At 38.2% G+C, this 12,173-nt stretch overlaps 1 protein-coding gene and 1 non-coding gene across 2 annotated transcripts; both read left to right on the top strand.

The window, feature by feature from the left end:
• The first annotated feature begins 45 nt into the window (after window positions 1-45).
• On the top strand, window positions 46-6,070 carry LOC122884710 (homeobox protein Hox-D9b-like). Its single transcript, XM_044214977.1, has 2 exons — window positions 46-1,568; window positions 3,204-6,070. Exons 1-2 carry the CDS (start codon window positions 884-886, stop codon window positions 3,446-3,448), a joined length of 930 nt encoding a protein of 309 aa, XP_044070912.1. The 5' UTR covers window positions 46-883; the 3' UTR covers window positions 3,449-6,070.
• A 2,183-nt stretch (window positions 6,071-8,253) lies between these two features.
• On the top strand, window positions 8,254-8,325 carry trnaq-cug. The gene has a single exon. It is a non-coding gene; the product is annotated as a tRNA-Gln (tRNA).
• The last annotated feature ends 3,848 nt before the right edge of the window (window positions 8,326-12,173 follow it).

Raw genomic sequence — 12,173 nt, 5'->3', positions numbered from 1 at the left:
CAAATATATTTTTTAATTGTAAAGTTTTCAGCATCTTAGAATAAAAAAAAAGTGAAATCCATGCCTTTGCGCAAGCAGGAAATTGAATTTTATTCATTAATCAATGAATTAATAATTAGGCTAATATAGGCTACGTCAGTAAGTAAATCAATTAATTAAAACAAATGACAGCTTTAGAAATCTGATAACTGAAACAGAACAGCAGAAACGGAATGATTTGACCAGTGAACCGGTCCACTGACACAAATCCAAATGAAGACAATATGCTGTCAAAATTACAGGAAGTAGTTACAGTATGCGCACAAGAAAGCGCAGGTATCACCATCCACCATGAACTTCGAGGGGGAGTTTTCGTCTCAATTTTCCAGTAAATACACACTATTTTCAGAAAATCAAGATCAAGGAAATCACTTGTCCAGGCAAAGAAAAGCCAAAGGCCATGTCTTCTGTTCAAATCAATCCCGTTACACTTTGAGGACACACACACACACACACACACACACACACACACACACACACACACTTCAAACAAGCTTGTAAACTACTCCCTGCTACTTTTTATTCAGCTTGTAAAACGGTGTTTCAAGTACAGAGTTTTAAAAACCTGTATGCTACATTCAGGCCCATCTGGCAACAGGCTAGTAGGCCTACTATCACATTTCTGAACACAAAAGAATCATTTGATTTATTTCCAGTACTGGGTAAATAGGCCTACAGTCTAACCATGTGATCCACAGTATAACCAATGGGCAGCCGAGAAGAAGGTAAGGGCAGGAAAAAAAAATTACTACCATTTTAGGGGAGGATGTAAGCCACTATACCAGCCCATCTAACGTTTTACAGTCGCACTTAAGTGTCTTTTTATTGAAATAATAAAATAAACATGTCGCTAACGAATTATTATTCAATGATGGGGCTCCAGACAGAGGAGCCGTACGGTGCACATTTCATCCCGGGAGGCTTGCAGGGTTCGACGGCCGGCTGCGCAAAGCCAGTCCGGGGAGCGGAGGAGGAGGAGGGGACCCCCGGCTCACACATTCCGGATTTTTCACATTTTTCCAACAAACAAACGAGCTTAAACGGCTTTTCTCCTTGGACAAACACCTCTACTTCCTCTTCGTCCTCCTCTCCGCAGCTGCAGTCCACCCCCGGCGCCTCCATCCCCGGCCTTTTTCATCCACATCCCCTCCTGAGCCACCACCACCCTTACTACGGCCCGCAGACGCAGTCCCACTCCGAGCACCTCGCATCCGCAGCCGCTTCCGAGAGCCGGTTCGTCCGCTGTTGGGAGGGGGCGACTCCCACCTCGGAGACCTCTCTGTCGCACGCGTCGGCCGGTTTCCCCGGGTGTGTTCCCACTCAGGGTGACCTCTCCAATCTGAGCCCGAGGTATGAGGCGGTTAAACCCGAGAGTTCACCGCCGCCACACGACAGCCCCGGGGATTCCAGCTTCGCAAGCCCGACTGAGGTGGTTCTCGAGCGGCTTGGGACGGTGGAGGAACTGGGAAGAAAGCCGGAGCCCAAAAAAGAGGACGAGGAGAGGAAAACACAGCAACAGCCCGACCCGGGTAATGACAGATATACCAAACTCAGGACTGTTTATTAGCATGTGCATACACAGGTGTGTGTGTCTGTCTGAATGTGTGACAGAGAAGGAGAACGTGGCCTATGTAAGCGTGTGTGACTTTTATAGCCCTATAAATGTCTTGTAAACGGTAAAATATAAAACTTTATTGTCCATTAAAATAATTAAGTTGCTATTGCTGTTATTTAACAATTTGTCACTAGAGGGAAAGCGCAGGTAGGCTTGCGCTACATTCCTCTGAGTGGATTTGTGCAGGGGGGTAGACTCATGAGTTAGCCCATTTTTCTTGCAATTAATGTTCTACGCTTATTTTACCAAAAATAGCCTGTATCTATAATAGCCTGTAATCTGTTGTATAAGTATGTCTATCCAAAAACACCTTCATAATTTAAAGGCCCTTTACCGTTTCATGGCTTGCACAGAAGTAACTTCATAATGCAGCGTGCCTCAAACAGCCACAACAAACCATTTAAAAAAAAGTCTAAATTACAATAAACAAAAATGACAGAGGAACACGGTGTAAAAGACATGACGTGAAGCAAAACAATATGACTGTGCTATAATAGCCTACTACTAATACTTATTATAATAATACCATTTATTGGCTATTACTACATATTTATATTTGCTACATTTAATACTAATTGTAGGCTATTGGTTTATTGTTAAAGTGTAGGCTATGTGCAACAGAATAAAACGCTATGATGACGATTAGCTCAGAAATTTGGTCTAAAATAATTATATAAAATAGCTATGATTCGTCTCAAAGTTTTACTTATTGTTAAATAAATATTTTCAGGAGATCTTTGCCAACCTGAAGTCCAGTTCATCAAATAAATAATTCAGAAATTGAAGCAAAGTGAGCAAAGACGTCCGAGTGTATGGCCACCAAGCCAAAGCCAAAATACTTGTTGCTCTCTGTTTAACTATAACTTCACAGCACTCTCTGGCTGCTGTACTTTTTCAAAGTGGCCAATAAAGCATTTTATATCAGTCAAAGGTTCAAATATCTATCCCCGACTGCAGTTTAATAATTCTAAAAATGAGGCTCACTTTGGCTGTTTATCAACACTTTCGCACTCAGACAGATCTTTATTGGGAATTTATTTATTGCTGCTTGCTGTCCTCCCAAAAACATTTTCATCTTAAAATGTCTATAGCTACATCAGAAACCACAAACATAATTTTACATAATGTCACATTATGTTAAATTATTGAAATGAGGGAAGGGTAAAATGCGGGAATAAACAACCCTAATGCTAATAAAAACTCAGTTACTGTTTTAGCCTTGGTAAAAAGAGCAATATGGTTTAAAAAAAAAAAAAAAGAATTGAACACTGTCTCTATTTATGGAGCTGTGGTGTTTGTTTCTTTTTCTAATGAGCCAAAAGTTGCAGGCTCATAAAATTTGTTCCTGAGAATATTTTCTTTGATTTTTATGTCAGTCTTTGAATTCCCCACAGCACTCACACACTCACACACACACACACACACACACACACACACACACACACACACACACACACACACACACACACACACACACACCAGCAGAAAGTAAATATACTGGTGTGCGGTTAAAGTAAAATTCTATGCCACCCTATCTCTTCTTCTGCAGAAAATCCATCAGCTAGTTGGATCTATGCCAAGTCCACCCGGAAGAAAAGGTGTCCGTACACCAAACACCAGACCCTGGAGCTGGAAAAGGAGTTTCTCTACAACATGTACCTGACCAGGGACCGGCGCCTGGAGGTGGCAGGACTCTTAAATTTGACAGAGAGACAGGTCAAAATCTGGTTCCAGAACAGACGGATGAAGATGAAGAAGCTGATGACCCGGGAGAGGAGGAGTATGAATGAATGATTTGGAGGATTTGGAGAAGAGGCTGGGGTTGTTTTTTCCAGGCTAGGCGAGGAGGAGGTGAGGTTATAGCTGATAAAAGAAATGCAGTGCTCCAAGATGCCCAACACCTTTAATCTCAGCTGGCATGATCAGCTGTTACTAAGCAAGGGACTGTGGAGCTCACATGGCTGCCTTGGAAAACTGCAGTGGTGAAACTCTACAGGGGAGACCAGGATGTGTTGTAACACTTTTAAAAAATATATTCCTATCAAAGTCTTTTGGCCTTTTCACGTTAGCTCTTCTGAACTCTGGTGTAGAATTCTTCCCTCTGCATGTTACAAAATGAAGACAGTCAACCTGTAACCTGGGGTAGTTGTAAATAATGCTCAGAATAAAATGTTAACATTCATAGGGAGATCCATAAATTGAAGCAAAAAACATACTAGTTGATATCAAAGACTTTGTTCATTTTAAAACACATCTGTTTTTGATAAGGTTATATATCTCACATGTCCAAAACTGAAACTACTTGACTTGACTCGCTTAAATTGTCTGTACTTTCTGCCAAAACGTGAATCGTGTTTTAAAAACTATTGTCCTCATGAAAACTGCTTTCAGTGTGCCAGACGAGACTGCACTACAGGCAACTATCAAAGATAAATCCTATGAGTGATCTTATGTCTGAGCACTGAGCAGTCGGTTATGGCCTGAAAAATAGTCGCAGAGTGTTTATTTGAAATTAAAATGAAATACTTGTGGAAAAGAAGACAAACAGAAGCCTGACACTTATAATACACTAATTGCCTAAAAGAGACAAAACAGTGAGACAAATTTGGAGAGATGAAGTGGTGAGTTTCCGTGGTAACTGATGTAAACGGGAATATGAGCAATTGATGTACTTTGCTGATCCCTTTGTTAGCTTTAAAGATGAAATCTGATTTAAAATGCTGTAATATTAAGTCATTTGGATGATCGAGTGTTATTTGACCATAAGACACAAAGCACATTTGCTGTGGCTGAGCTTACTGTCAGTGTGCTGCTATTCAGTCTCATTGGTTCTGATTGACAATTTTATTACCCTTACAAAAATGTGAATCTATCACGTCAAGATTTCACACCAAGATACTACATGTGAAATTGCTGTTTTTCACATGTGAAATATATTAAAACCACATGTGCCTAAATGTGACTTTTTAACATGGTAAAAGTGTGATAAATTCACATGTGCTCCTTAGCAAGGCAAAGTTTGTTCAAAGCAGACTTGTCACGGAAAAAGAAAAAAACACAGAGTTGCTGTGAACTTCCTTTTAGACTGAAACATCCAACATCATGTCACTTTAGTGTAAAGATGAACCACTTTAGCAAATAAGTTATTGAAGATGGATATTTTCTTTCTGCTAGATGGCTGAATATGCACACAACAACAAGGCGAGCTGTTACACGAGTGACTCTGGATGCTCTGCCGTATTCAGTGTAGATCCAATACAATAAACGACCTCGTCAACCTGCAAAAAGAAGAATTTCAGTGTTTAGGAGTACTCTTGTCTTTCCCTGGTCCAGGGATATAAATATAGACAAATGTGTAGATCAAAATAGTTGGACAACCTGAGGTTTGTTGCAACATGCTGAAATATGTGTTATGTCTATCCACAACCTCATAGATTAATACACAGCTTGCAAGTGAAACCTCAGTGTGGAGGACTAGCATTTATTCTGGAACAGAAAAGTATGTCAAGTTAGCAAAAGTATAAAATGAACAAAAAATAAACAAACAAGCAAATTATTAAATAAACAATTAAAAAAACCCTGTAATATTAAGATATGTTTGAATGATTCATAATGTGTTTCAGGTGCACCCAGGTGAGTAATGCTGTCAGAAAAGGCCTATACACAGATCATCATGTGGTTGTTTATCTTGCTCCTGATTGGAGCAATTCTCTGTGTTACAACCAACCCCAGTCTCCCCTAAAATAACCAGAAAGGACATTTTGTTCCTCAGAAACAGAATAAGCTTCCTTGTTTTGTTTTATAAACTGTGCATGTAGCCTTATGGGCATATTTGTTATTGTTGTTGTTGCTGTTGTTGTCAATGTTGCTATGTATATCTGTTGTTACTGTGGGTCTAATATGCAGATATGGTCATGTTTTTATTCCTACACACACACACACACACACACACACACACACCAGTCATGGCTAAGCTATGGTGTGACAGCAGTCTGATGGTTATTTTTCTGTTTCACTGTTACCTCCTGTAAGAATAAACAGCTACAGTCCATGTAAGACGTTTAACAAGGACTACACACAGAAACAACGCACAACCTGTTTTCATTTTAGAATGTACGATAACATCACGTTGAAATATTAGAGGAATATTATAGGGATGTCAAAGGTATTTTAGTGGGGGTTTTTTTTTCACGAGGATGAGATGGACTCAAAAACAACACGTTCTCTCTGGGAGAAAAGGAAACACATCAGGCTATGTTAGCCTACAGCGGCGGGCCTGTGCTGTGATTTAACTGGAGTCGAGATGTGATGAAATGAGGCCTTCATCTGCTCATTTAGGCTGAATATGCTGCTCGTGATGACTTTTTTTAAAAATGAAATAAAAGATGCATTACATCATTGTTAACTGTGCGGTTTCCCTGTTGTTTTTCTGTGTCTGTTCAGTTCGTATTTGTGATTTTATGCGAAGAAATTGGTCATTTGGGCGACATCGGTTTTAGGCTTTTATTTGACATTTCCACTAATGTACATATGTAGTAACCGAATTAGTACGATTTAATAACATTACCTGGCCATAACTACGGACATAATAATAATAATATCAGCCTACTACTACTGATACAAATAATAATATTATTAATGATAAATATGTTATGTATGCAATCGTTTGGTTCGATTATTACAGCTGTAATAAAATTACAGTTGTATTGTTATTCATTTTTTTGTTAATGTTTATATTTTTGGTATGAAAGAGAGAAACACAAAATGCTACTACACTACTGCACTACTGATTACTTCTTGTTCTCACAGTATCACCCTACACTATCATGGTGTGATCCTACAAGAGACACACACAGTATCTCATAGTTGACGTTTCACTGGATTATAGACCCATAATACGATTTATTATGTTTTTTATTATGATTATATTATTCCAACGTCAAGGTGTTCACCGGTCTCAGGTATGTAGTCGGAGTTTGAGTCCACAGAGAGACATTTCTGCCTCCTTGTTTTGTCAAAGTCAGTGCAGCGCCTCGTAGCTTCCCTCGTTTATTGCGGCCATATAATCTGCTCAGCGCTCATCCTACTGCAGGGTCATAAACCAACAGCATGCATTTGGAGAATAAACGTGACTTTCCCCACACTCAAGACAGACACACACACACACACACACACACACACACACACACACACACACACACACACACACACACAGAGGTACCATAAAGTCATTTAGCCCAGACAGTCATCGTGACTATATGGTTTTATTGGACACCCTTTCCTGCCTTGGAGCCTCAACTGTCCTTCTAAATGTTAAAGTCATTGTCTGCAGATGAGACAAGACAGCCTCAGTCACATTTCTACAGACCACAAAACAGGAGCAGGAATTAAAACATAAAACAAAGGCGTTTCTGCCTAAATAGCGTTTAAGTCCGCATTTGTTACTAAAAAGCTGTAGGTCTTTCATTTTTTAAAATCCGGATTACCGCCATGATTTTAGCCAGTAGATAATGTGACACTCCAATGTAGCCGTCTCAGGCCAACATAAGAAACTTTAATGCCACAAATCGCCAGTAGCACTGTCTGCTATAATGAACGACATCATTTCAATTCTATTTCTGTTTTCTTGCCATGAATAAGAAGTGGCGGAAAAGAAGCTTCTCGTCTCATTTTCTAAATCAAAATGTCACTGCTCTATTACACACGCTGTGTGTGCGTTATTTCCAAATGTTCACTGAGCGCTGATAAAGCTATTAGCATTAAGGATATTAAGAATAAAGGCTAGATGAACGCCGAGAAAGACAAGAAAACCTGAAAATATGAATTTCTTTAAACATTCCATAATTACAAAATCTACACACGTTCACTCCATAAGCACTGAAATGTGCAGCAAAGTGATTGTACAAGAAAGGCAAAAAAGGCAAATAATAAAAAAATATGATAATGGAACAACAACAACAAAACAAGTTTAGAAATAACGATTAAATGTATAAGACCTAACGAGAAGGTGTCATAAAATAAAATGAACGAAACAACCGCATCAACAGCCAACTGCAACAAGGGGAATACTTATTGTGCTGCAGAAATTAAATAGTACGGCAAGTAATGTACAAATTATTACTCCCGATTAAATGTTGTTCCCAGGACAATGTCTGCAGTAACATAAAATGAATTCACAGTGGTGCAGTATAGCAGGCTATTAGACTCTAATAACTACATACAAAATGATTATTTAGAAAAAGGATTCCTGCAGCATGGTTTAGTACCCATATAGCATATTCTTAGGAGGAAGCTGTACTAGTAACAGCAGTATATAGTCTACTATACAGCCACACATGGATAACCAAAGGGACAAAATGAACGTGGAACCTTAGAGTGGAATAAAAACAATAAATGATTAGAAATCCATTTCGTCAATAAACTGACCCTGTTAACGCTGTTGTCTCAAAGTGATTAAAGATGTGAACTGGTTTTAAAGACTGAAAACCAACTAAAAACACTACACCAAGAACCAGCACTGTTGCCGGTGTGTGTAGTTACCGACTCTGTCCGCTGGGTGGAAGTGTTGTACTGCTTCAGCTGCAGCGACCCTTCACAGCGGTTCTATGGTGTAATGGTTAGCACTCTGGACTCTGAATCCAGCGATCTGAGTTCAAATCTCAGTAGAACCTGAATTTTCCAACCCCATACAAGTACTTAAAGTAGTTTACTCAATTAGTTCAGGCTAATTGAAGTGAAGTTCAAACGGTTTCCCACTGCATTCAGCCAATTACAGCATTTATACTCCATGACATTTAGGCTATTTCACGGCTGTACTTGCAGATTAAGTTTTAACATTCAGCATGAGAAACCCTCAGAAAATACAGCTGCTGTTGAGTTAAACGTTCTGAAATCAGGAAAAAGCTCTGTTTCTACTCAGTGACACAAAGTCTTTTAAATGTTTAGTCTACCTAGACATTTTTAGAAAATGATTAAAGAATTAATTTCTCCACCAGTATGGAAAGTCCCTAATTTGCAGATAGGGGGTAATACATAAAGGAAAAGGGCCATTCATTAATGAGGTGATGCTCATTTTTATCCAACCTGCTTTAATTTAGACAGCAAAGCTACATGAATAAGAAACAAATTGTGTTCTTCAATCATTTACATGTAAAACAAATTGGATAAAAACGCTGGCATCTGGGAGCATTACTGCAGTCAGAGGGGTGCATGATGCTACTTCCACTTTCTGTTTCCTCTTCAAAATAAAACCAATGCGTTAAGGTCTGTGCAGTCACTTTGACCTGCTTCAGTTATGGCTTAACATTGTTAGCCCTTCTTCTCTCTAAGTATTTAAACATTAGCTATTTTATTTAGAGCTATTTACTTTAAGCTGAGAAAAAGGGAAAATTACAAATACAGTATCTTATAACAAAGCATGAAAAAATAAAAAAGTATTGTAAAAGAGTAACATAATGCAAAAAAAAATGCATCTTGTCATTTAAAAAGCCCACTCTCTTTCACCGCTCATTAGGTATGACATAAATGACGTTGGCGTTTTTATGACAAATGTAGGCATTAAAATGTTGTCAACACATCTTGCTGCTCATATTCTCAGAGAGTTGCATGGCTATAAAAAGACAGACAGAAATAAATCATAGACCTAAACAAAAACATAGACAAGATATGTTACCACCTTGTAGAATTAATTCTGAGTTTTTGTCTTGTCATCCTTGAAAATACCAAAGAATTCCCATGGTGAACTCTGAGTATAACCATCAGCCACAGTGGTTACGGCCATGTAGAATTGCTGTAGTTTTAAACAGCTGTATTTAAATGGTCAATTGTGTGTTTCCTCAGGACAAGGTGCCAAATGTGACAAAATGTGGATTCAGAATATAAGAGAGAAGCGCGCCAGCTTCAGGAAAGAGAAAGCATGCATTTTAACATCTGATTGCATGCTTTCTATTTTTCATTTCCTCCGTGTTTTTCAAGCCTCTCTCTATTAGAGTCCCTTAACCTAAAATGGTAGGAATGCACAGGTGGATTGTGGTATTCAACTACCTAAAATAAGATGGCTGCCATTGTCATGAAAATGGAAGGATTGCGAATGTTTTATGGCAGCCTCATTCACTTGTAGAAGGGAGACACAGTGGAAAAGACCATCTGAAAATGTGATTGGGCAGCACATAGTTTACCTGAAGTTTGAAACAATAACATAAAAAAGAGCCATTGTAAATGCATTATAAGAACTGAATTAATAGTTATTTAAATTAGACCATTCTGGATTATTCAAGGTGTTGACTAAAATGAAAATTATTTTCTGGGCATGCTCTGATAACTATAAGCCCAGTTTATTTAAGCTTCTGGTGGCCATTAAAATGCACTCACAAGATTTTTTACCACTAATTTAAGTCTGGCAATAGTTACTTCAATTTCAGTTAAATGAAAATAAGATTTTGTTTTTGTTATGGCAGTGAAGTGAATATATTGTTTCACTCTGTTGAGGAAAAAAGGAATTTCTGACCTCTTTCAAGGACAAAGATGATGAAGCAGAGAGATGAGAGTAACGACCTTAGTATGTAGCCTATATATTAGCTATGCCAGAGTTAATATGCCAAAGAAAGACTTATGTGGCATTGTAACATAAAATATTAAAGCCTATAAGCAGTTTTGTGTATTTAAAGGATTACAACATAAACAGCACACATTTATTAGTATTATGCCTCAATCAGATGCTCCAAATAAAAGACATGGGATCAGCCCAGAGTTGACAAATCAGTGTTTGTATTTATTGCTACAAAGCACAGGCAGACAAAGGGTATAAAGTGTGTGGCCAATAGCCCTCCTCAACAGGCTACATCAACATTAGCTGGGACATTTGGCTCATGAAAAGTTTAGAAAGGTGGGCCTAACGGGAAAATCAGACCAAACCAGGAGTTATTCTGCAGATAATACTGCAACAAAGTGCTCTATTTTTTTTTTAACCTACTTTCCACACTACCTCAGTTAGTCATCTGCAATTTTTCCCAAATTGCCTTCCAACAATCCCCAGACAAAAGCACGACTTTACTGCAGTCAACTGTGAGTTCAATTAGTAAGAGAAAGGGTGGCTGTGAAGCTTACTGCTTATTCCTTATGGAAGGAAAATACAGTATTCTTAAAGCTGCCATAATAATATTTTACACTAACAATTTATCAAATGACAATGTGAAAACAACGTTTCAGTGTGAAAGGGGCCAGTCATAGTGAACCTACAGAGAATTATCACCTGAATCTGCAGCTCCCCCGGCTTTAGGAGCTTTAGAGTTTGTTTCAGCTCGCTGTTTAGCTGTCCAGCTTTACTATTTTGGTTCACTCTCATAGCTCTCATAGCTATTTTTGGCGGCAGCAGGCAGCTGTTTTCAACAAAAAAAGCTCTAAAAAACCCACTGTACACTACCTGCTCAGCATCAAACGGCAGACAGACACAGTTAGAGACTAGCTGGGGAACATAGTGGAGCATTTAGCAGCTAAAGAGCCAGATATTTCCCTCAGGAGCTGGTGGAGACCAAAAACAGAGCTAAAAGAGAGTTAATTTTGGACTTGAGTTCACCAGGTGGCCAAAACACGACTCCAAATGAATTATAATGTTGCTCCATAACTGCTGGATGTGTAAATAAGCAGCTGTTTGCTGTTCGCTATATCAACTTAAAAGGTGATGATATGTCAGTGTTGTGTTCGCAACTTGTTTCCGCTGCCCCCAAGTGGCCAAACAATCAGTTATTGCAGGTTTAAATAAATATTAGTAAGAATACTGTATTTTTGTGTGAATAATATTCCAACATCATAGCAAGCAAGAATAATTCAATATTTCAGAAGAGATTAGCTCTTAAACTATTTTCAAACAATCTGAATAATTTCAATAAATGTTAAAACATTTAGAGGAACACTTTCATTTAATAATTTCGCCGGGAAATACGTTAAAGTCTGGCCATATTTCAAGTTATTCTCCTCACTAATAATCTATAGACCACGTCCGATTCTGTTTTTGTATTTTCGTCTATTAATCTACTATTAATAGTGTAACTGAACAACGGAACTGAACAGAAAAAAGAAGTAGAAAATATACCATGCATGGCTTGTGAATTTACTGAGGTAGCAAAAACATCTTAGATACATTTGTGAGTTTAAAATTGATCAGATACTATGAAAAGTAATGAACCTATTTTTCTTTACATTACATAAATCAGTATTTTAATATAAATAGAGAGTCTGATCGTAGGGGAAATGTGTTTGTCTGCATTTGTTATTTTGTTGTATTAGTGCAAACATGTTCTTTGCACTAATGAAAAACATCTTATTTGTTTTCTTCGTTAGTTCCGTTTTATGGGGGTTGGGGTTAGATTAAGCTACATTGCTGTAAAGTTTGGGGAATTATGTTATTTTGGTTAAGGTTTTGGTTTCGTTTACTGTAAACGAGTGATGGTTTTCTTCTATGCAGGCCTACATACCATGATTATTATTTTTGGAGGCGACATTCAAACACATTTCCGACATC

The sequence above is a fragment of the Siniperca chuatsi genome, linkage group LG11, assembly GCF_020085105.1.
Source record: "Siniperca chuatsi isolate FFG_IHB_CAS linkage group LG11, ASM2008510v1, whole genome shotgun sequence".
In the NCBI taxonomy this organism is placed as follows: Eukaryota; Metazoa; Chordata; class Actinopteri; order Centrarchiformes; family Sinipercidae; genus Siniperca; species Siniperca chuatsi.
This window is presented reverse-complemented; position numbering and strand designations above follow the sequence as displayed.

What these genes read in the sequence shown, in the direction of transcription:
- LOC122884710 (XM_044214977.1), top strand. Translation starts at nt 884, where the DNA reads ATGTCGCTAACGAATTATTATTCAATGATGGGGCTCCAGACAGAGGAG. An exon ending in ACAGCAACAGCCCGACCCGG is followed by an intron (nt 1,569 to 3,203) that starts GTAATGACAGAT and finishes CTTCTTCTGCAG; the next exon opens with AAAATCCATCAGCTAGTTGG.